Source organism: Rhinolophus ferrumequinum, chromosome 10 (genome assembly GCF_004115265.2).
Source record: "Rhinolophus ferrumequinum isolate MPI-CBG mRhiFer1 chromosome 10, mRhiFer1_v1.p, whole genome shotgun sequence".
Classification (NCBI taxonomy): Eukaryota; Metazoa; Chordata; class Mammalia; order Chiroptera; family Rhinolophidae; genus Rhinolophus; species Rhinolophus ferrumequinum.
The window spans coordinates 64,845,810-64,867,735 of record NC_046293.1 but is presented as its reverse complement, the minus strand read 5'-3'; the positions used below and the strand labels follow the sequence as shown (position 1 = coordinate 64,867,735).

General features: G+C 36.0%; 1 protein-coding gene across 1 annotated transcript in view; it reads right to left on the bottom strand.

Moving 5' to 3' along the window:
- The window catches only part of RAP1B (RAP1B, member of RAS oncogene family), a 39,710-nt gene that overhangs the window by 5,764 nt on the left and 12,020 nt on the right, over positions 1-21,926 (bottom strand). The window contains exons 2-5 of the mRNA XM_033117533.1: positions 4,874-4,956; positions 3,747-3,815; positions 2,472-2,528; positions 1,512-1,652 (exon numbers count right to left, since the gene is read on the bottom strand). Of these exons, the coding sequence (XP_032973424.1) occupies positions 1,512-1,652; positions 2,472-2,528; positions 3,747-3,815; positions 4,874-4,930 (324 nt within the window). The 5' untranslated portion in view covers positions 4,931-4,956. The remainder of the gene's footprint in view (positions 1-1,511; positions 1,653-2,471; positions 2,529-3,746; positions 3,816-4,873; positions 4,957-21,926) is intronic.

The window sequence follows — 21,926 nt, the reverse complement described above, 5'->3', positions numbered from 1 at the left end:
TGTAGTATATATTAAAATGCCAGAAAGTAAAATAATCTTAATTTACTAAAAATCTAGGCCACATTAATCATGTTAGGATACATGTGATGTTTTTAATTTTAAAAGGACACCACAGAAAAATAACCCTTATTCTACAAAACTCCTATTAATCGTTTAGAAACTGACTTTGTAAAGAATTTTTGGAAAAAAAGCCGAAATAGAAAAATCAAGAATTTTGGTTTGGGGGGGGGTGTAAAACAAACAAAAAAATTATTTATATATATATATATGTTTAAAGAGACTCATTGGTGTTATTAGCATCACGCTCTAACCAACTGAGCTAACTGGCCACCCTGAATTTTGGCTCTTTAGGAACAGATATGGAGTATTATATTAAGAAATGCTGAGATTGCTGTAAATATGTAGGGTTCCCCAAAGTTCTTGCTTCAAAAGTCCAGGAAATGGCAGCATTTCCCATAGGTGCCTCTGAGCTTGCACAGTATTTGCTATAATTAAACTATAGATAGTAGAGTGGTTCTTAAAAGTGTGGTGCCCAGACCAGCAGCATCACCACCATCTGGAAACATGTTAGAAACGCAAATTCTTAAACCCCCTCCCAGACCTACTGAATCAGAAACTCCAGGAGCTGCTCCTGGCTCTCTGTGTTAACCAGCTTTACCAGTGATTTTGATGCAAGATTAATTTGCAGGACCACTGCTATATCTAGTGTGCGATGAGTAATCCTTTTGAAGTTTCCTATAAGGATTAAACTCCATTATGGTGCACTCTGAAGGGGCATGCACGTTATTAACATTAGTCTAATATATCTGTTGGTTTCCTTTAAAAATTATTACCATGCTCCCTTTCTGTCACAGTCGCTTCAGATGTGTTCATATATAGTACTGATTCTTGTTAAAAAGGCTCTTAAATCTACCAGAAATGTGGCCAGAACATCATTTGCTCTTATTAGTAAAATTTGCTACCCACATCTCTTCTTCCTCCCTACCAAAAGCATGATTTAAAAATAGGAAGAATATAGAATTTATTTTACATACATTAAGCAGAGAGGGTGGCATTTCTTATTTTCCACATTATATAAAGAGGGTGCCAAAAAAATGTATACACATTTTAAGAAAGGAAAAACTATTAAAATTATAATACTCAATATATACCCATAACAAAGGATGATACAAGTCACGTTTGACTTCTGCAATTACAAGAGGTGCTCAAAGTGGTTACCACCAGCATCCAGACATTTCTGATTACGGCGAACTACTGCTTGAACAACACTGACTGAAGTGTCCACTTGTATACTTTTTTTGAGCACCTCCAGTTTGGCACCCCCGGTATATTTGAAATATGTATGAGTGTTAAAGATACATTTTTTGCATTTCAAAGCAAAACCTTTTGAAAAACAACACCCTCAAAATAAACCTACTTTAAATTGGATTTAAATTCTGACTTATAAATTGGCTATCACTACAATAAGGGTTTAAAACAAAATTTATTTATTTATTAAGAAGTCAGCTTACATCATCAGTGTCTTTAACTCGAAGAATCTGTTCTCTCAGATCTTGTAAATCATTAAATGTGGACTGTGCTGTGATGGAATAAACTAATGCAAAGCCTTGTCCATTTTTCATGTACAAATCCCTCATTGCTGTAAATTGTTCCTACAGTAGAAAGAAGGAATCATTAAAAAACAGTAACGTTAAAAAAAACCCCCAATGATGTTGTGACAGTTAATTTGACAATTTTCAAAGTCTATAATTAGAGCTCAATAAAGAATAATGTAGTATTATGTAACATTTCGTAAAATTATAGTCTGTGGCAAGATGCTCTTAAGCTACTTAAAGGCAGTGTTTTTTTCTGATTGCTCTAATTCCAGGCGGTCCACCAGCGTGCTTGCCTATATCTTTCCATTTTCCCACACTGTTCCTCCTTCACTAGACTGTGAGCCTTTGAGGGTAAGAACACAGTCCACAGCGCGTATCAGGTACTCATGAACACCACATATCCAAAACAAATGTTCCCTTCACCTTCAGATACCAACAAATCCTAGTTAGTCCATAAATACTTCGAAGGAGGAAAGATTCCTTTAAAAATACTTCACATAGCCACTGAGGAATAAATATGTATCACGTAAGCAAGCAAGTAAGTAAATAAACAAAGAGTGGGTAGGCAAGCATACCCAAGTATTTTCCACATTATTTAAAATATGGTAGTATATTTTCACTTGTTTAAAAAGTCCTAGTGAGACTATGAAAATTTTCACCCAATTTATCTATTTATTTCTTCAATAACTGACCCACTGTAATTATAAAGCACACACACACCAAAAAACAGAATTCAAGAGAATAAGAAAAACAGCTTTAAGATTTAATGCAAGTAGTACTTTTAAATAAGCTTAACTATTTGTCTACATATTACTAGCATTTACAAGGTCAATACTGCCCGAGTTGTGCATATACTTGGTACTTCGTTTTACATACCGTTCCTGCAGTATCCAAGATTTCCAGCATACACTGTTGTGCATCTACTTCAACTTGCTAGAGGAAAGTTAAAATAGCACTTTCATTTTTTTATGTAAATGAGACTATCTTATTAGTATACAGAAAAGCGACTCTATGATATTTAAAACAGACATAGGTGATAGTAACTCTAATCTCAAGCAATACTTTTAACAGAAAAACTATGTATTCTGACTCAACACACGGATACCTACAAGATCCAAGCTTTATATGAAATGCTCAGTACTAAATTCTGGAAAAGAAACGATTTCGAAAAAGCTCAAAAACATATTAAAACCACTAATAGTTCCAATATTATCAGAAGTGATTCTATCTCAATTCTGCCATACTTTAGATAACCTTCATTTCCCTAGATAACCACAACCCCCGCACCGCACTGGAATACAATTTCTGATAGCAAGGAAGCAGAAGACAGCTATCAAATAAATTATACATCTCTGTTACTCCTTTTCATCTAACATTTCCTAGGAAAAAAGTATTTAGAATTGGATGTGGAAAAAGAGTTATATCGCTTCACAGCTGGGGTGCAGGAAGGGGTTTCGTTCGTTTGGTAGACTGGACAGAGAGGGAGGGGTGGAAACAGCAGAGCAACAAGCCTCTGCATAAGGTGGGAGACAGCTCTCCCCCTACTGTTTAACAGTGTCTGCACGTTAAGTTTTACTGTCACAGGCTGTGTTAGTGGACAGAGAAATACACCTTTCTATTATGAGCAGTGGCACTTTCTCAGGGAGTTATCATAGTAGGAAGGTTAGGGAGACTTTGTATATACATCTTTAGGTTAAAACGAAGGAATGTGAGAGTGCTTACTTAGTCTTTGGGATGGGTGTGTGAAGCATATGGAGCTATCACTTAAAATAGATAACCTAGCTCTAAAGCTTGTGCATCAAATTACAATGTTGGGGTCAGGATACATTAAAATTGTCGGGGAGGGGAGGGGGGGAGAGAGGGAGAGAGAGAGGGGGGGGGGGAGAGAGAGAGAGAGAGAGAGAGAGAGAGAGAGAGAGAGAGAGAGAGAGAGAGAGAGAGAACCCCTGAGTACAAGCGTTTTAAGATTCTCATAAACTGGTAAACATTCAATGCTAGGAAATAATCAAGTGTGAACTTTCCCCACTAACTTTATAATTAATTCTGCTTCTTCATCCTACTTTGTAAATTACTGAATGTTTTCAGTAATTATAAAGCTAAAAACAATAATTTATAGTAAAGAAAGAAGCAAAAGACTTTCAAATACCATACCTTTCTATAAGAATCTTCTATCGTAGGATCATATTTTTCAACAAAAATTCCTTGAACAAACTGTACAGTCTGAAAAAAAACAAACAATACAACATACCATTACAGTTCTAAAGAAGAGAACAAATCAAAATCTGTACATTTGAAAACATTGATTTCACACAGGTAGTTATGCCACTGATGAAAAAAATACAACCACTACTACATTTGAATGTATGCATTTGGTGAGATTATCTTAGAAGGCTTTTTTAAAAATTAGTAATCACTATTTTCTTTATTAGGTAATTCTAAATTTAGAGATATGTATTAAAAAAACACAACCTTTAAATGTCTCCAGTTTCAGTCTCGAGGGCTTAAATTTGAATTTTAACCAGAAAGTGGCGAAGTGTTTCGTGTCCACCCGTATGTGCACACTCCAAACCCCTCCCCGTCACTCGGACAGAATTACAAATGAAAAAGCAGCACACGCTGCTGCATGCACTTCTAACTTTGATCCAAGTATGTCAAGTTCTGTGCTAGGTAGTCACTAAGTGCCAAGTGAGATGATGGTTGATCTATCTTACTGTGGGACTTTGCTAAACTCTGAACTGTTCATCAAGTTAATTTCCCTAAGTTTTGTCCCTTCCTCACCTACCACCATCAAGTTGTGTCTTTTTTCTTGTTATACTATTCCTTGATACAAAACACGGCTACTAAAATAATGTAAAAACTGGATAGTCAAAGGTAATATTTGAGAAGGATTTTTTATGTAAGCTTTATTTAATGTTTTCCAACATAAAACAAATATATGTATATTATTTTTCTCAATGACAAAAGACCAAAATTCATTCCTATCTGGCTCTGAAATGCAGACAGACATATATTTATATGCACTCACCCTCTGTGCTTAGCTCAAACTGTATTCTGGTATGCCTTATGTTGGTCTGAAACCACTGTTCCAGAGAGAATACGTATGCTCTACCCAGATACAACTAAAAATTGACTAAAATTACAAGAAAAATATAGTATTTCTAAAATCACTATAGGATTTCACCTTAAATAAATGAAAACAAATAATCAAAACCTGAAACTCAACAGAAAAAGAACATATCTTGCAGTGAATAGCTTAGGTACAGTGATAAATGACTTACCAGAGCAGATTTTCCAACGCCTCCTGAGCCAAGAACGACTAGCTTATACTCACGCATGGTGCAAACTTGTCAAACGCTAGTACCTTATTAAAGAAAAAAGAAATTATTAGGTAATATCTTTGTATTCATGTGCTTCTTATATAAATTAGACATCCAAGCAAGCAGATTTCTTTAGAATGATTACTATACCATACTACATGAAGCATTCCAAAAACAAGAACGCTACTGGTAGGGCTATTTATAACACATCAGAGGTAGAAAGAAATTTGAGAATTACAAACATGACTTCCAGTCTCATCCTAAATTCAATTAGAATAAAATATTTACTCTATTAAGAAAAAAAGGGGGGGGAGGCTGAAGAACAGCATGAAGGGATATTCTATTGGTTACAAGACGGCAGTGACAGACATGTCCCCCCGACCCCTTTTTCCTGAATCAACTGTAACCTTGAGTCATAAGTAGTTGAGTGCCTTCCAAGTACAAGATATACCCAATGGGAAAGAAAAAACAAATCCTGCCTTCATTGAGCTAATATTCTAGAAAGATGAACAGGATGGAGCAGGGGTCTGTAAACAAATCCAGCCCACTACCTGTTTTGTATATAGTTTTATGGAAATAAAGCCAGGCCCATTCATTTGTGAATTGTCTGTGGTTGCTCCCTTGCAGAAATGGCAGAGTTAAGAAGTTGCAATAGGAGCTATCTGGTCTGCAAAGCCTAAAATATTTACCCTGGAATTACAGAAAAAATTTGCTGACCTCTGAGATACATGAATGGTAAATGAATTAGCAGACAAAGCCGGACAAATATCTATTACTGAAGTGGGGGAGGTACAAAGAGTCTGAAAATGGTCAGGAATCAGAGGCAGAACTGAAGAATACAATACGAATGCCCAGGCTGAAAACGTCTGGGTGCTTACCATGATGAAATACTGGAAATCAATACAAAATAACACCAAAAAGAAACAACCCATACCAAGGCTTATCATGATAAAATTTCAGTATACTGAGAATAAAGAAGCTCCTAAAAGTTTCCAAAGTGGGGGATAACACGAGACTACAAAGCTCCCACACTCCTAGAAAAAAATAACTGGTCAGTGGCTATAATACAAAAGTAGCCACCAGAACAGGTTTTAAACCTTTTTAATCAAGAAATGACAGTTCTTTAGTCATATTAACAAGTAACTACAAGAACTGGCTTAAACACTTTTAATCAACCTATAACCATTTGTTTCAGTGAATATGCTTCTGCAAACTGCAATTATCCATAGGCCCTTACTTCTGAAAGTCAGTCAATCAAGAATGGACTCACTTTGGTATATATCTGTCTGTGTTCAATCTTTTTGTATGTTCTAACATTCCAGCCTATACTCTTAGAAAAGATATCCTGTGTTTCACCTATATCTCTATGCCATTCCTTTATTTCTCCTTAGGATGCCATGTATTGCTGTGGCCTTCCTCCATTCAAAACCTTCTCCTTCACTCCTGGCTTTAAATACATGGTCTATCAACTATATTTTTTTCTGTTTCTGAATGGGGACTTCTCCAAAAAACCCCACAGAAAGTTAGCTGCTAACTTTGCCATTTACTAGCTCCTATATTTTATTTCTAAACTTGAACTCATCATTTCTAGACTCTTCTCTGGTTCTTGAACATAGTCTCCTTAACTTTTGTGAGCTGCATGGTTCTTACCAGTTTATAATTTTAAGAAATAAAAGTTGAACCAACTATAAGCTTTAAGAATACTCCACACTATATAGCATGCATACAAATTTGGGACAAATGAAGAGATTACTTTGTAAAATTTAACTGAAGTCAGGCTTATTTAATGTAAAAAAAAATCATTTAAATATAGTATTATAATAGTGCCATGTAGACATTACACAACCACATAGATCTATAATGATCTATTTGAGAAACATTAAAAAAATCTTAGGGTTCCAATGAAAGATGCCTCCAAATTTGTGTTTCTGAATCCAACTAGAGGGAATGTGCTAACTTTGGGGACAGGAACTGCCTAAACATCCCAAAGAGCAAACCAACCGCTTGAACACACAAGACTCATCTTCCTGCATTCTTTTATCCTTTATGTAGCTGGGCTGTGTGGTGTCACTTTTTGATGACTTCTTTGCTATTTTTATCTACAACTTAAAAAACTCACCTCAATGCCAACTAATCAACAATTGTCTCGCTTGAGTACCAGTGCTTCTACAGTTGATATTAACTCACTCCTGTTTTTGAAAATTCGTCAGTCTTTGAACTCTTAATTCCCTGAAACCTTGTAAGACTAGCAAGCAGACTGCTCTGTTCAGAGGAGGCGTGTCTGACTAGGATAGCTTTTTCTTAAGTAATCAATAACTTCAGCGTTGTGTTTGTTTCAGATATTGAATGGTGTCTCTCATTCTTTGACAACTGACCCAAGACCTTCTTTGGGTATCATTCCAAATGATGCCCTTTGGCAAACAAGTGTACTGAATGGACTGCTTGTGACCAACTTCTGCTTGTTCTTTGAATTTGCTATCTGATGAGTCACTCTCAACAATGAGAGCTCCAAACGGTTCTTTGAGCTTACACTGTTAAATTTATTTTGTTATTTTAGGATTGCACCAAATAGGTCTTTGTATAATGTAAGGCAATTAGGCCTTTTGGTTCTGGCCTGGAGGTGTATTATTTGGTAAATATTTTTGCCATTAGTTTAATTCTTCAGCTAGTTGTTTTGCTTTTTGTTCATCTATTTGAGCTAAATATGAGACATACTAATATGTCTCATGTGTTTTGTTTTCTCCTGGACTGTCTTGTTTCCATTCATTGAATAAGTGACTGCTACATTTGGAACAGATGGAGGCATAGGCCTGATAAGCCTCCAGTCCAATTCAAACTAGCCCCAAGTACTAAAGGTTGAAGATGAGTAAAACCAGTGACCAACTCAGGCAAAGGAGAGTGATCGGTCAAAACTTTACCCCGGGTCACTTACCTTCATGAAGGTCACAAACCTTCATGATGGCATACTGCAAGATCAATAACGGGGCTTACTGATTATGTGGCCCCTTCCTAACCTCTGCTTGGTCAGGGAACCTGAGAATCTGGTTGAAAAGACACATTTGTTAAAAAAAAAAAAATTTTTATGTGTCTCTTCCCAGGTAATTACACGACACCATTTTTCTTGACTCTAGTGATCTCTTGCTTCTTTGTCAAAGCCAAAACTTTCTCTAGGAAGAACTTCTGTTCTTGATTCTTACTGTAATCTTGATTCTTCTGTAATCTTGATTTTTACACTTAAAATGGTAAATGACAAAAATTGTGACTTTGACAATTGTGACTTAACAACTGGACTTATGGCCAACTTTCAATATGTCAAAATTATTATCTTAAGAGGAACTATAACTATAAAAAAATTATGAGACAAAAATAACATTCAATAATCAACTTCTTTAATTGGTACTCTGGGGCCTCAAAATCAACTAAAATAGTTTCTCTTTATTTCTCCCCAGCTCAAACCTTTGGAAATCCACCCTCCTCGAACCATTCTGTCTCTCTACTTATACTACCCACAAAACCCTTCCATTTTTTCTGCTCTTTCACCTTACCTCTGAAATGAACTATCTTCCTTGAGGGTTTCTCAGCAAAGGAACAAATATACTAAATAATAAGCCCCGTTAATAGCAAAAGTAGAAGGCAGAGATATAAAAACTGAATTTAAACACTGGTTTAGAATTTAGCTAAAGTTATGTGTAAGGATTTTCCTAAACCTGAAGAAGACTGAAGATTGAAAGAAATTTGTTGCAGAATTCCATTAATTACTAATTACTTAATTTCCTCATAAAGGAAAATGGTTAAAAGTAGCGTAAGAAAGACCAGATTCAAATTCCTTAAAAAACTGACCTTGAGAGAATAAGAATCTCTTTAGGAAATCCACTATTACAGAAGTCTTTCTTAGGGGTAGATCGGTAACGATTTAAAGTTGTGAACAAAATAAAAATGACTTAGAACTGACTATGGGTGGTGAACACACAATGTGAGATATAGATGATGTATTAAAGAACTGAACACCTGAAATCTATGTAACTTTACTAACCATTGTCACCCCAATAAACTTTAATTAAAAAAAAAAAAAGACTTGATAGGAACCAAAATACAAATTGACTTTAGGAAACTTAAAAAAATGTTCTGTGGTAGACTGCATAGCTAAGGTAAAGGGAGACACGTCCCTTCTTTCTGTAAAGGGTCTCAGACTTGCATGGGAAACTTAAAATGGAAAATTGGTAACTTAGAAAATATATTGTGGCTGAGCATTTTCAGAGACTCTCACAAAGGAAACAAGCTAGAAAGAAAAACGAATGTGAGAGGTCTGTTTCCTAAGAAATGGTAACTTATGGACGAGTACACCTGTACATACCACAAGGAGAAGAGCCACAGGAAGTGCCAATGTCCCATGTTTACTAAGTAAAGGAAGGACAAAGATCCCACATCTGTCCCATCATACTGCTGCAAGGGACACATGAGCACCCAACACGTCCCTGCGCTTTCTACACTGGGGGTGGCAGGGGACTCACTATATGGAGTCACAAGGGAATATTTGGGGTAATGAAAGTGTTTGTTCTAAAACTGCTGGTAGTGATGAGTGCATAACAGTATAAAGTTACTAAAATCCAAAAACAGAAACACTGACACAACTGACTGAATGAACAGAGAAATTACTATTTAAAAATACTCACTATAAAAAGTAAACAATTATGGGAATTGCATTTCTTAATGAGATGGTTGGGACTCTTTTTCCCAGTTGCTTCATTTATCTATAAATATTACTTGTTGCTAAAAAGAGTCAGGTTCACTCATATATTGCTTCTATCAGTAATTTGTTCCTTCTACTTATTATTGATAAAAAATATGTCCATTGCATGGATGTATGACATTTTCTTTATCCACTCACCAGCTGGTGGACATCTGGATTATTTCCAGTTTATGGATATTATAAATATGCTTATCAATTTGTTTTAATATTAGTAACTCAACCAACAAGAATTTTTACCACAGAGCCCTATGGTTGGAAAAAACCAAAAACAGTTCAAATTTTGAAGTAAAGAAAAATCACAGAAGTCAGCAACAGACTTTCAAATCTAAAAACAGTGACAACACACATCTAACTTATCAATAAGCTTTCTAATAAGGAACACCGATAAGAAGGGAATACAACTAAGCATAGCCATTATCTTTAATTTTTTTACCAGTATTTCCTTATGTAGACCACCTAATCACAGTATTTTAATTTAAATTCTGATAAATACCAATGCTAATGGTATTTTTTCCTTAAAAAATCTAATATTTATTTTTCAAATCTGTACTTTCTACTACACCAACTTAGAAAAATTGTTTGCAGATTCTAAGATTGGGATTAAAAAATGTATTTCATCGTGAATGCCAATGGCGATGACCATTAGTCCTGTTTTTAGGAGGACTGTGTGGCTGCATCCCGTTTTAGCAAAAAGACCACTCTGATCAATAAGTAATGCCTGTCGCTGGCTTGTTGTGGGGAGAAAGTTGTGGCACTTGTGTATCTGTGAGCTGTGGACAGGACCTTCCTGTACAAGTGTTCTTAACTTGACGCCTATGAATGAGCACTTGGGAATCTGTGAATTCCTAAAATTTCATGCATAATTTTAAGATGGGGAGAGTTATATCAGAACTTCAATGGGATTTGTGATAACTACTGTTTGAGACATCAAGAATACTTGTTCTCTTTCATTGATCTCCAAAGAGAAATAATTTCGACAGCTTAGCATAGGTAGTGGTTCACGGCACCTAAGTTTCAAATTCTGGTTTTGTATAACCTTAGGCAAGTCATGAAAACTTTCAGAGCTTCACTTTCCTCACAGGGAAAATGGAGACAGTAACACCTGCTTGATAAGGTTGTGAGGCAGATACGTTAAGCATGTAAATTACACAAAAACAGGGAATTTTTTTCTGTTTATTCATTGCTATATCCTCAGAACCGGAAACAGTACCTTGTATATAGTATGTGTTCAACAAAACAAGGAATCATATGCAGTAATTTTCCTTAAGAGTCTTGGTACCTTGCACATACTAACAATCAAGGAGATAGCTTTTAAAATAATAAAAATAAAATAATAGTAACAATAATAATAGAGGCAATGATCTGAGCTACTGCTCAATACAGTGTAACAGAACTGCTGTTTCCTCAGTTGAGAATCACTGCTTTACCCTTTTACCTACCAGCTCAATACAACACACAAGAATGTAGGTGGGGAATGCTTCCAGCTTTAGTCTGATTCAGAGTTTTTTATAGGTATGTCAAGAGATACAATATATAGGCTAAAACCATTTTCCAACCATATATGGGTATCTATCCTTGTTTTAGTGCTCACTACAACCAGTTTGGAAGACTTTATGCTAAAATCAACTGAATTATAATTCTTTAGCTGCAGACTCTAAGGCTTACTATCATGTTCTACTGAACACATTTTAACATCACTGAAACTGAAATGTTCTCTTACAGTAACCTCTCATGCCAATCCAAAAAGCAAAAAGCTAAGTACATGTTAGCATTTTGAATCATTTTAAAATGTAGTTCAGGGAGAAAGACTGGGACATAACCCTCTTGTAAGTCTTTAAAAAAAACAATTACTACACAAAAATCTTATGATACTGGTGTTTTTCTCTTACCCTTAATATTAATTATACAACTCAATGAACTTTATTGTGCCACAAGTTATACAGGCTGTAATTCTGACAGTCTAGGGAAAATCTCAATGTTACTACTTTAGGAATATGAGAAAATCTTGAGAAAAAAAATATACAAAGTTTGGCCAGTCACTCAACTCAGAATGAATAATAGTTATAAAATATTAATGCTGACAGAAAAAAGTATTTATTAGATAAATAATATAGTACAGAACGTTTAAAGAAAATAGGCAAACTTAGAAGAACTAATTAAAATTCCTTTAATACTATTTTTAACCTTAATAACTAGTATGCTTCTCACAAAGGGCTAAGAGATACTTAACTATTGAAAATCACAAAATTAAACATTACTTTTAGTGCTTTATAGAAAAAATAAACAATGTAAATTTGACATTTTAAACATTTCTTACGTCAAAGCAGTAGTTGTCTTTAATTAACATGCCTAAAGTCTATTTAGGAACAAAAAATGGGTGGCAAAAGATTTAAGTTCTAAGTACTTTAACAGGCATGCTACAAGTAAACAACTGTTTGTATTCTGAGAAGTCCACTGCTTTGCTGTATCTTATTACCATCAGTAGAAAAGAAGGATTAAGCCCCCCCCCACAAAAGATACAAAGTAAAAGTAGTACCTGATATTAGAAATTATTAACAGAGTTCTGACTATTAGATATTATTGCTATGAACTGCTATTTAAAGAGATGGGAAGAACAATTAAAACTATTTTATAATCAACTAAAACACTGACACTCAAAGAAATTTTAGCGACCTTCAGAGCAGCCAGTTAGCTCAGTTAGTTAGAGCGTGGTGCTTTTAACAAACAACAAAGTTTCCGGTTCGATCCCCACATGGGTCACTGTGAGCTGCACCCCTCCACAACTAGACTGAAACTAGTGCCTCACTTGGAGCTGATGGGTCCTGGAAAAACACACTCAAAATAAATAAAAGTTAAAAAAAGAAAAAAAAAGAAAAAAGTTAACAACCTTCAAGAAGTTCAGGCAACACCATCAGAAAGTGTTAAATGAAGATGTGTCAGCAATGGGGGATATCTTGATTAAATATTTTGCCCCAAATTATGGTGGCTATTGGTCAACTGTAAAACATCCTAGTTTGAATGTCCAGTCCAGGTGATGGGATTTTGTTGGTTTATATACGCTCTCTTTCATGGTACTCCTTGTAAACAATGGCATTTATTTGTAAAAACCAGATGCATTTTGGAAGTTATCTGCTAATTAACAATAATTGTCTATATTTTAATTTGCAAATACAGCATTACTTGAACCAAGCTTTAATCTATGAACTCACCAATTATATTAACTCATTAATTAATGAGGGACTCCCAGACCCCCATTTTCTTCGGGTGATTAAACAGGCAAGAACAAAGCACATACGCAAAATAAATTTAGGAGTGTTATCAATACTGCCACTTCTAACTTACACTCCATCAGCAAGAAAGTGCAACTTCTACAACAAGCAGGTACCTACACAATTATAAATATGAAGCCTGATTCACATTGCTTCTCCAACAATCTAAGATTAGAGGTGAAGAAAACCAATTAAATTTGTAAAGAACTATCAAAACACTGAAAATTCCACTATTGTTAAAAACTGGAAGCATTTTCGAGACTGATTTTTCAAACGCATAAATATTTCTGCTACATATCTTTCAATAAAATTTTTTTGGGGTCATTTAAGGTATTATATGTCATTTACACTTAAAGATTCCTAATTTTACTTATATAGATCCTCTAAAAATTGTGTGACTACAACCAACTCCTGATCAATCAAAATAACATAGCTCTTATTATTATTTATTTTTTAAAAAGATTTTATTGGGGAAGGGGAACAGGACTTGATTGGGGAACAGTGTGTACTTCCAGGACTTTTTTCCAAGTCAGGTTGTCCTTTCAATCTTAATTGTGGAGGGTGCTGTTCAGCTTCAAGTTGTCCTTTCAGTCTTAGTTGTGGAGGGCGCAGCTCAGCTCCAGGTCCAGTTGCCGTTGCTAGTTGCAGGGGGCACAGCCCACCATCCCTTGCAGGAGTCGAGGAATTGAACTGGCAACCTTGTGGTTCAGAAGATGCGCTCCAACCAACTGAGCCATCCGGAAGCTCAGCGGCAGCTCAGCTCAAGGTGCCGTGTTCAATATTGGTTGCAGGGGGCGCTGCCCACCATCCCTTGCGGGACTCGAGGAATTGAACTGGCAGCCTGTGGTTGAGAGCCCACTGGCCCATGTGGGAATCGAACCGGCAGCCTTGGGAGTTAGGAGCATGGCTGCTCTAACCTGAGCCACCGGGCCGGCCCATAGCTCTTATACTTTGCTGTATTTCTTGCAAAATTCTTGGGTACTTTCACTAATCTAATTTACAAGGTTGTTTCATTATTTGGAGCCCTTTTCCAATGGACAGACATTAAATCTGTTTTCAACAAAAGGCTCTACCAATAGGCTTTATTCTGCTTAGCATTTTAAAGTCATCATCTTTAAATGGGTTATGTGGGGTTATGTGCCAATTAGTTTGTGGCTGAAGTTAAATTTGGAATTGAGCGAGTCATAGAGATTTGTCTAGGATTCACTGGAGAGCTCATGGCTTCACTGTCCCCTCTTCCTCTGCTAATAGGGGCATAAATGAGATTTCTGGAGGAATCTGAATGTAGTTGGTCTTACGAGGTACTGTTATTCAACATATATAAAATGCTGCTCAGTGATTTCCTTTGCTAACTCTATACAGGAGGATATTCACCCCAAATGAAGAGACTGGTTACCTAGGGGACACATATTAGTTATGGTGGCTAAGATTGGGAAGCAATGAGGACAAGTGGGAAATGTTTCCAGTCCTATATTCTGCTGAGAAAAGTAGCTGTGAACTTCTACATCTAGTCAAGCGTAGAATTTGTAGACTATCAAAACGTTGCATTTTCTCTATTCTGATCATATTTATAATACGTCAAGTAGGAAAAAATTCTTCCCTGGTCCTTTTCATGGATTTATCTTGCCAGTAAATACAGCTTATTCCAACAAGTACTACGACATGCAATTGAAGGTCACGTTTTTCAGTTTTATTACTGGAGTTATTACTGTAGTTACCTTTCAGTTCAGTACTTGTTCACGTCGCTGGAAGATTATATTAACTGGAGTATAACAATTTATCAGTAATCTGACAAATGCAGAACCAATTTCTCAGCCAAGTCAATAGGTGCGCAAGGTCGTTCACTGACTTAAAAAAAAAGGCGATTCCAACAACGCTTCAAAAGCAGGCCAGAAGAAATAATGCGGGCTCAGTATCACCTTATTAGTTTCTACCAGATCCCTCCCAATAGGCTGCATTTGTGTAGAACTCTCCCCTGCTCCCAAGACTTCTTTGGACATAACCTAAAAATTAACTTGTCAGTTTTTTTCCTCCTGTCAGACATAGCTGCAAACTCTACAGGCAAACATAGTGACTCAAAGATCGGCTGTGTCTTCCAAACATAATTTAGGTAACCTGGGCATGGACGTTAACTTTATTACTTGCTATGTATCTTAGAATCCGACACACACACAGGCCTTATATTTTAAATTGAAAAAGTAACAAACATATTACAACAGTTACAAGCACAAGCTTTAGATCTGATTTCCTGGGTTAGAATGCCAGTTCTAACACAATTTAGTAAGTGAACCTTGTCATGTCATTTAATCTGTGTCTCATTTCCTCATCTGAAAATGGGAATAACAGTACCTACTGCTTAAAAATTTTAAGATTCAAATGAAATGACTTATCCTATGCAAAATGTTTAACACCAGAGCATGTAATAAGCAGTCAGTAAATGTTACTACTTGCTATTAAAATAAAAAATCCCATCTATCTAGCTATTTACAATGCTAAAATGTGAAGCACCCAAAGGACTTCAAAAGCAGACTAGACCAGACTCTACAGTACTGTACTATACGAAACTGTATCGCTGGGGGAGTCGTCACTGGTTTTTTTCTCTTCTTCACCCCATTACCATGTCTGATCCATTCTACTTTGGTGTCTCTGAAATCAATTTCATTCTCTCTACTCCATTACTTTACAAGGGTTCTCATTATTTTTCACATGAGAAAAGGGAGATACAGGAGGCAAATATGAAAACATTATTATACACTTGAATTTCAATGACCAGATTAGACATGTCAGTTTTAATTGGAAAGACAAAGAAGTAGGGCATCCCAGAAATTTGGGGGGAAAACAAATGACAACTATATTTTAGTGGCCTTTATATCCCAAAAGATGCTTTGTTAGTTTAGAACTTTAAAATGTTTATGGTGTGTGTACCGTGTTAGTTCACAATCAAGCAGGGTCTGCAGAACAAAGAAAGTGCCAAAAGGCACAGGAGAGAATTTTCTGCCTATAAGGATACATAAGACAAGGCGTCTTGTCTAAGTGAATATTTCAACCAGACCAGTGGATATTTTAAGGGAATCAGGGAGTTCACTGAGAGATGAAGGTATTCTGGGGGAAAGGATTAGCGTGAGAGAATCCATCACATCATGAGTGGAGGTAGGTGAAAAGGAAGGAGACCCTCTTTGCTTAAGAGTTTGACCTGTTTTCTGTAAGAAACTAAGAGACAAAGGATTTGCAAGTTGGGAAGTGATATAAACATATCTATTTTAGCAAGATCACAGAAATTGAGTATTAGTTTTCTGAATTCTGGGAATTTAGTAAAAGTTTACTATGGATAAGAGATGATAACTGAAGTACGAGAGCAGTGAAAGAAGGAATAAAGAGAAGGTATATTTGAGAAATGAGTAAGTCATAATCAAGAGAACATGGTGACTGACTAGGTGGGTATGGACAGAAAAATAAGATGCAGCAATGTAAACAGATGAAATAGTTTATTAAACCAGATAGGGAGCCTAAGAGGAACAGACTTAGTTTAGGTATCTTTCATCTTTGAATAGGTCTCGGAGTAAAAACTGATAATAGTATGGACGTGGCAGTAGCATTTTCTAATTCTTCAAGTAATTAGAAGGAAGATGCTCACTGCCCGTATTCAAAAGGTTTCAGGCACAGAATATTGATTTGTTTAGTGAGATTTAAATGTACCATGTGTAATTTGTTTCACTCACAATTTCTAGCTTATTAATTTGAAATATATAATTTATTTAGATGATTACAAATCTCAGTTTTAAGGTTTTACAGTTTAACTTATAAGGCTTCCTCAAATGAACTTTGATGGACTCTTTTCCCAGTTTATGAGACAGAAATATGAACAGAAAAAATATTGTACAAAACCAAAAACCTTTCTAGGCTTAATGAGTTTCTCAAGGATAAAACTCTCAGTGACTAGCTTGTAATGTACAATAAACCATAAGATATAAAGATCACTGGCCCACAGTGGACTTGCTCTTCTTCCTTTATCTGAAGCCTTTTGTAAACGTAAGAGTAGCATCTTACATCCTATTTCTGATTTCTCTAGGGAAAAAACAGATATTACAACTATGGTGACACCAATGCCAGTATTTACATTCTTTTAAAGTCTAGTGTAAAAAAACCAAAATGTATCTACTAAAAATCAATCCAAATGACTCTACTAATATAACTAAAGAAGTACAGATAGATTTCCCCCTTTTCTAATGAAAAGGACACTGTTCTTTTTCAACTTTAAATTTTCCCATTTTCTTGTTTTCTCATTAACCAAATCTTATCTTTACATTTCTATACAGGAATATAATGTTGGATACATTTGCTTTAAGGGCACATGTAATTTTTCTACAACAATGTGGTCCATGATATAAGCTAGCAAGTCCCACAAGCTGGCAAAAAACAACAACAATAACAACAACAAAAAACCCATAAAAAGCTAAAATAACATCAAAAGCACTCTATTCCATTTTTAAAACAAGAAAATAATGAAAGAATAACAACCAAAGAAACCATCCCAGAAGAGCATATTTTACCCAAAAGAATAATCAAATTAAGGACACTTATTCCACATAGCCCCATGAGGTACATTAAAATTTAATCATTACAAAATGGCAGGAACCAAAAAGGCGGAGGGGGGGAGGAGGGGAAGAACCAGGTCTTTAATGTCCTTCTTGGTATAAAATATCAATATTTTTAATGGCTCTTTCCAACAATACCATCAGGCACAATTCATGTCCCAGAATAGTTCATGTCCTACTATGGCTCCACTGCTTATAAAATTTGCAAGAATTTTTAGTAGCCACTTTAAGTTACATATCTGCTATTAGAGAGATCTCAAATGGAGTTCTCTGACTTACGTAACATGAACACATACAAATGCCAATTCCAGCAAAGGAATGACAAGGCCGTCCTCAACATTTCTTTGGACACACAGTCTCTGCGAATCTATGACCAAAGCTTAAACCACTTTAAAGGGAACCAAGGAAAATTTCAGGCTGCCTCACTTTGTTATAGCTAATAAAGTGCATTTAAATGAAGCATTAATCATCTGACAGATTATGAAATTTTTAATTAAAAATTTGAGCAGCACCAGCTTCTGATATGACCACCCTGACATGTCATAAACAAATATATCCCTAAATGGATGAATTAATCAACTACATTTTTGTATTTTCACTTGAACATTAAAGAATGTCCAAAATAAGTAGTATCAGGAACCTTAATAAAAACTCAAGTGCCCCCAACACCCGTCTCCCACAGTATCAATCACCTAATTACCAGGCATTACTTATACTTCCTTGAAAATCTGCCAACACAGTGATACGCAAAGAAGATGGCAATGTCATTAAGTGGAGTCAGGGTGGCCAACAGTCCTGGTTTTAGCACCGACAAGTGTGGGTCCCAGGAAATCCTCAGTTCTGAGCAAACCAAGATGGTTGGTCATCTTAGGTGAATATATCTTGATAGGAATTTGCTTCCTCCCGTGTTTCATAATCTTAAAGATGTGAAATTGTGAAGGCTTGGAAAATATCTTGCAAACATTTTGGGGTACTACATAATTTATCTTTTCACAACAGAATCATGCTCTCTCTAAAATAAAACATGGAAATTAAAAACTAAACTGTGTGCAGTACTTGGCAGAAGAGCCAAGTTTGAGTGTTTATGGTAACAGACAATATTCGTATAGCCCTTACAATGTACGATGTAGTTTGACATGAATTTTCTTATTTGGATAGAAGTCCGAGGACATTTATCATGAAGAAACACTTGCTTCATTAGAAAAGCACACCTTTCATCTACTTAGTATTTGAATAAGTCATCATGAAGGTTACAAAACTGAGCAAAACATACTACCTCTCAACAAGCTTAGAACTGTAGGAAATATGAGAAATAAAAATACAGAAAACACGAGAAATACAAAAATACTATGGGAATTCAGAAGAAGAGAGGTCAGGAACAGATTTATGAAGGTATCAAATGAATAAAAATTACAGCATGTCAATAGGAATATACCAGGGAAAGGAAAAATGAGAGTACAGGTCCAGAAGGCAGCAAAATGTAGGAATGTGTTTAGACTACAACAGAAAGCACAGTCTGACTGGATCTCCGTACATGAAGGACGTGGAAAATAAAAACGCAAGCGAGTTTACAGTTAAGATAACAGAGATCTCTGAGTACTGGTTAAGAGCCTTGATGTGTTTTGTAAGCAACCGTACAGGACATTCTGAAGAGAAACATACCAATACTAAGAAAACTAAAGGTACTTTTTATATGAGTAAAAGGAGTTCTAACAGAAGTCTGGACAATACAACTAGAAATGTTTAGCGTTTTATTAGAATGATTAATATGCTGCCTACTTGTAAATGTAAGGCTTACAACAAAAACCTATAAGATGATGAAAACCAAAATTAAGAGATCAAAGAAAATGAACACTGCATATATTTGAAAGAAACTGAAAGAGAATAACAAAAGACGGTTAAGATAACTCAATTTCAGCTTTATTCTACAACACTGTATGAATACTAAGTACCTACTATGTGTAGGCAGTACAGATACCAGATGCACACTTCTCAGGCTCCCTATTTTTCATAACAGGATGTTAACTGATACCCCAGCATCTAAAGCACACTGAGATTCCTTTTAGTTAATATTAGTACTACCACCACACAACATGGCACTTAGGTATTTGCCTAAGATCTCACTTGTATTGACAAATGAGGCAGATGTATGGGGCAGGCCATATTTTTTTCTCAAAAATCTGCTTTGGACCTGCTCCTGTGCATAAAAAATACTTAAATACCTCATGGCCAGGGGTCTATCTTTAATGTTAAATGCTGCATAATCACACTTAACGTAGTGCCGGGAATACAGAAGGAAATTATTTGTTGAATGAATCAAAACCATTTCTTGCCCTGGGGTTGGCAAACTCTAGCCCTCAGGCCAAACTCATCAGCTGCCAACTTTTCTGTAAATAAAGTTTTGTTGAAACACAGCCATGCCACTGCATACTGTCTATGGTTACTCACAATACAATGGCAGAGCTGAGTGGTTGTGACAGACTGTTCGGTCTACAAAGTCTGAAATATTTATCGTCTGGCCCTTCACAGGAAAAAAATTTACCCTACAGGCTGGAGCCTGGAAGAGTTAAGAATAGATCTTGTCCATTAATTCCCTGGTAGCCAATGGGTATTAGCTCAAACACCAAACTCAAAATATGAATGGCTACTTGGAGCGCAAAGTTAAGAATGATTCTGAGCTCAGAATCAATGGGTCAAAGGGTCCAGAACTGTACTCAAAGATAACTGAGACAGTTCTCAATTATCCATGTCTACTGTTTAAGGGAAGGAGAAACAGGATTGTAACTCTAAAAAATAATTTGAAAACTTCTGCTGTAGAATACTTTATTATAAATGGTTACCACTATTGTGTGAATTTTACAAAGATGAATTAATTAGCTGCAAAATAATATGCGAGAAACCCCTACAGAAAACCTGAAAAGAATCACTGAGAATAGCCCACCTGAATGCTTCAAGGCTGTCGACCAAAAACAATGATTTTGGTTCCAGCATAGTTGATGTTGCTCATTTTTACAACATTCCACAGATTTAGTTAAGGCCATTCCCGAGGATGATAAAACAGTGTTATTAGGGGAACCTGTGGCAACAAGGTAAGCCCCTAACAACTCCATCAAGCTTTATAGATAAACTTGAAAAGGACATCTTGGGTACAGTATGTTTTTGTATACAAAGCTAAATCTGATCTATTAAATCTGGAATATTTGATTCTGGAAGTAGTTAATATAATAAACAGTCTAACATTAAAGCATTCATGCCATTGGGGCTCTGCAAAGTTTCCCTTCAGATTATTTTAGAAAAATCCTTTTTTGTTTGCCAGGCCTATGTCAAGTACTTGCACCTTAGATGCAAGGCAAACGGGGAGAGCTAGTACCTGGCATTTTCATTTTTATAAAGCAAGGCTGTCTGCCAAGACTCATTTAGGTCTGTGTCTTTTCAGACACTGAGTGTCTAAAGATAAATGTGAACACACACACATCCGTACATCTATATAAGACATTTTTAGTCGGATGTTATGTTTCTGTCAGATGTACTCTGGCTCATGTGGGTCACACCCTTGCATGACAGGAAGGAACCACGCATGGCATACTTGAAGAGGTGGCAAAACAAAGTCATTGCTAGGACTGGTGGCAGGGGAGGTTCTCAAGGTCAAATCCAATTTAAATGCGAAAACCCAGAAGTCGAGGATAGCTAAATGATGAGATGATGAAAACAGTGGTCATCATTAACATCTCTCATTAGAGTAGGGATTTTGCGTGTGTAACTTTTAAAAAGCACCTCTGGAGACTATGATGACATCTTCCTTCCTCCTTAAGACCCTAAGACCTAATATCCCTAGCAAAAAAAGGTCAGAGTCCACCAGAGACCATCTTATTCATCTTTTTGTCACCAAATAAGAGTTCCCAATTCAATACAGAAAAGAAGAGTGTCTGTTGTTTCTCAGGTCTCCCGAAATCAGATTCTTCAGTAAGTTAAATAACCTATTCTTAATGTGCTAGCTTCCATAATCACAGAGAAAAAAACACACCACCACTCCAAAGGGATAACCATTATTGGGGGTAAGAAGGCTAACTAGATGTTTTTCTGTGTTCCTAGCTGAAGCACATCTTCTCCATGTCTCCTGAACTTGTGATTCCAGAATTTAACGCTAAAGGTGCTCAATAATGTTTCCTAAGGACAGGTTGCAGCACGAGACAACCACATCAACCACAGAGGTAGCCCCATTATTAGTTAAGGAAAATATTTGTTTTCATGTACTTCAAGCAAATACTATACTATATAAAGTACAGTTTATGAGCTGTAGGGGCAAACGTGTAAGAAATCAGAGGTGAGGCACTTTTGTACTAGCAGATTAATTAGAATTCAAGTTATGGGTAAGGATTCCAGAACAAACCACACCCATT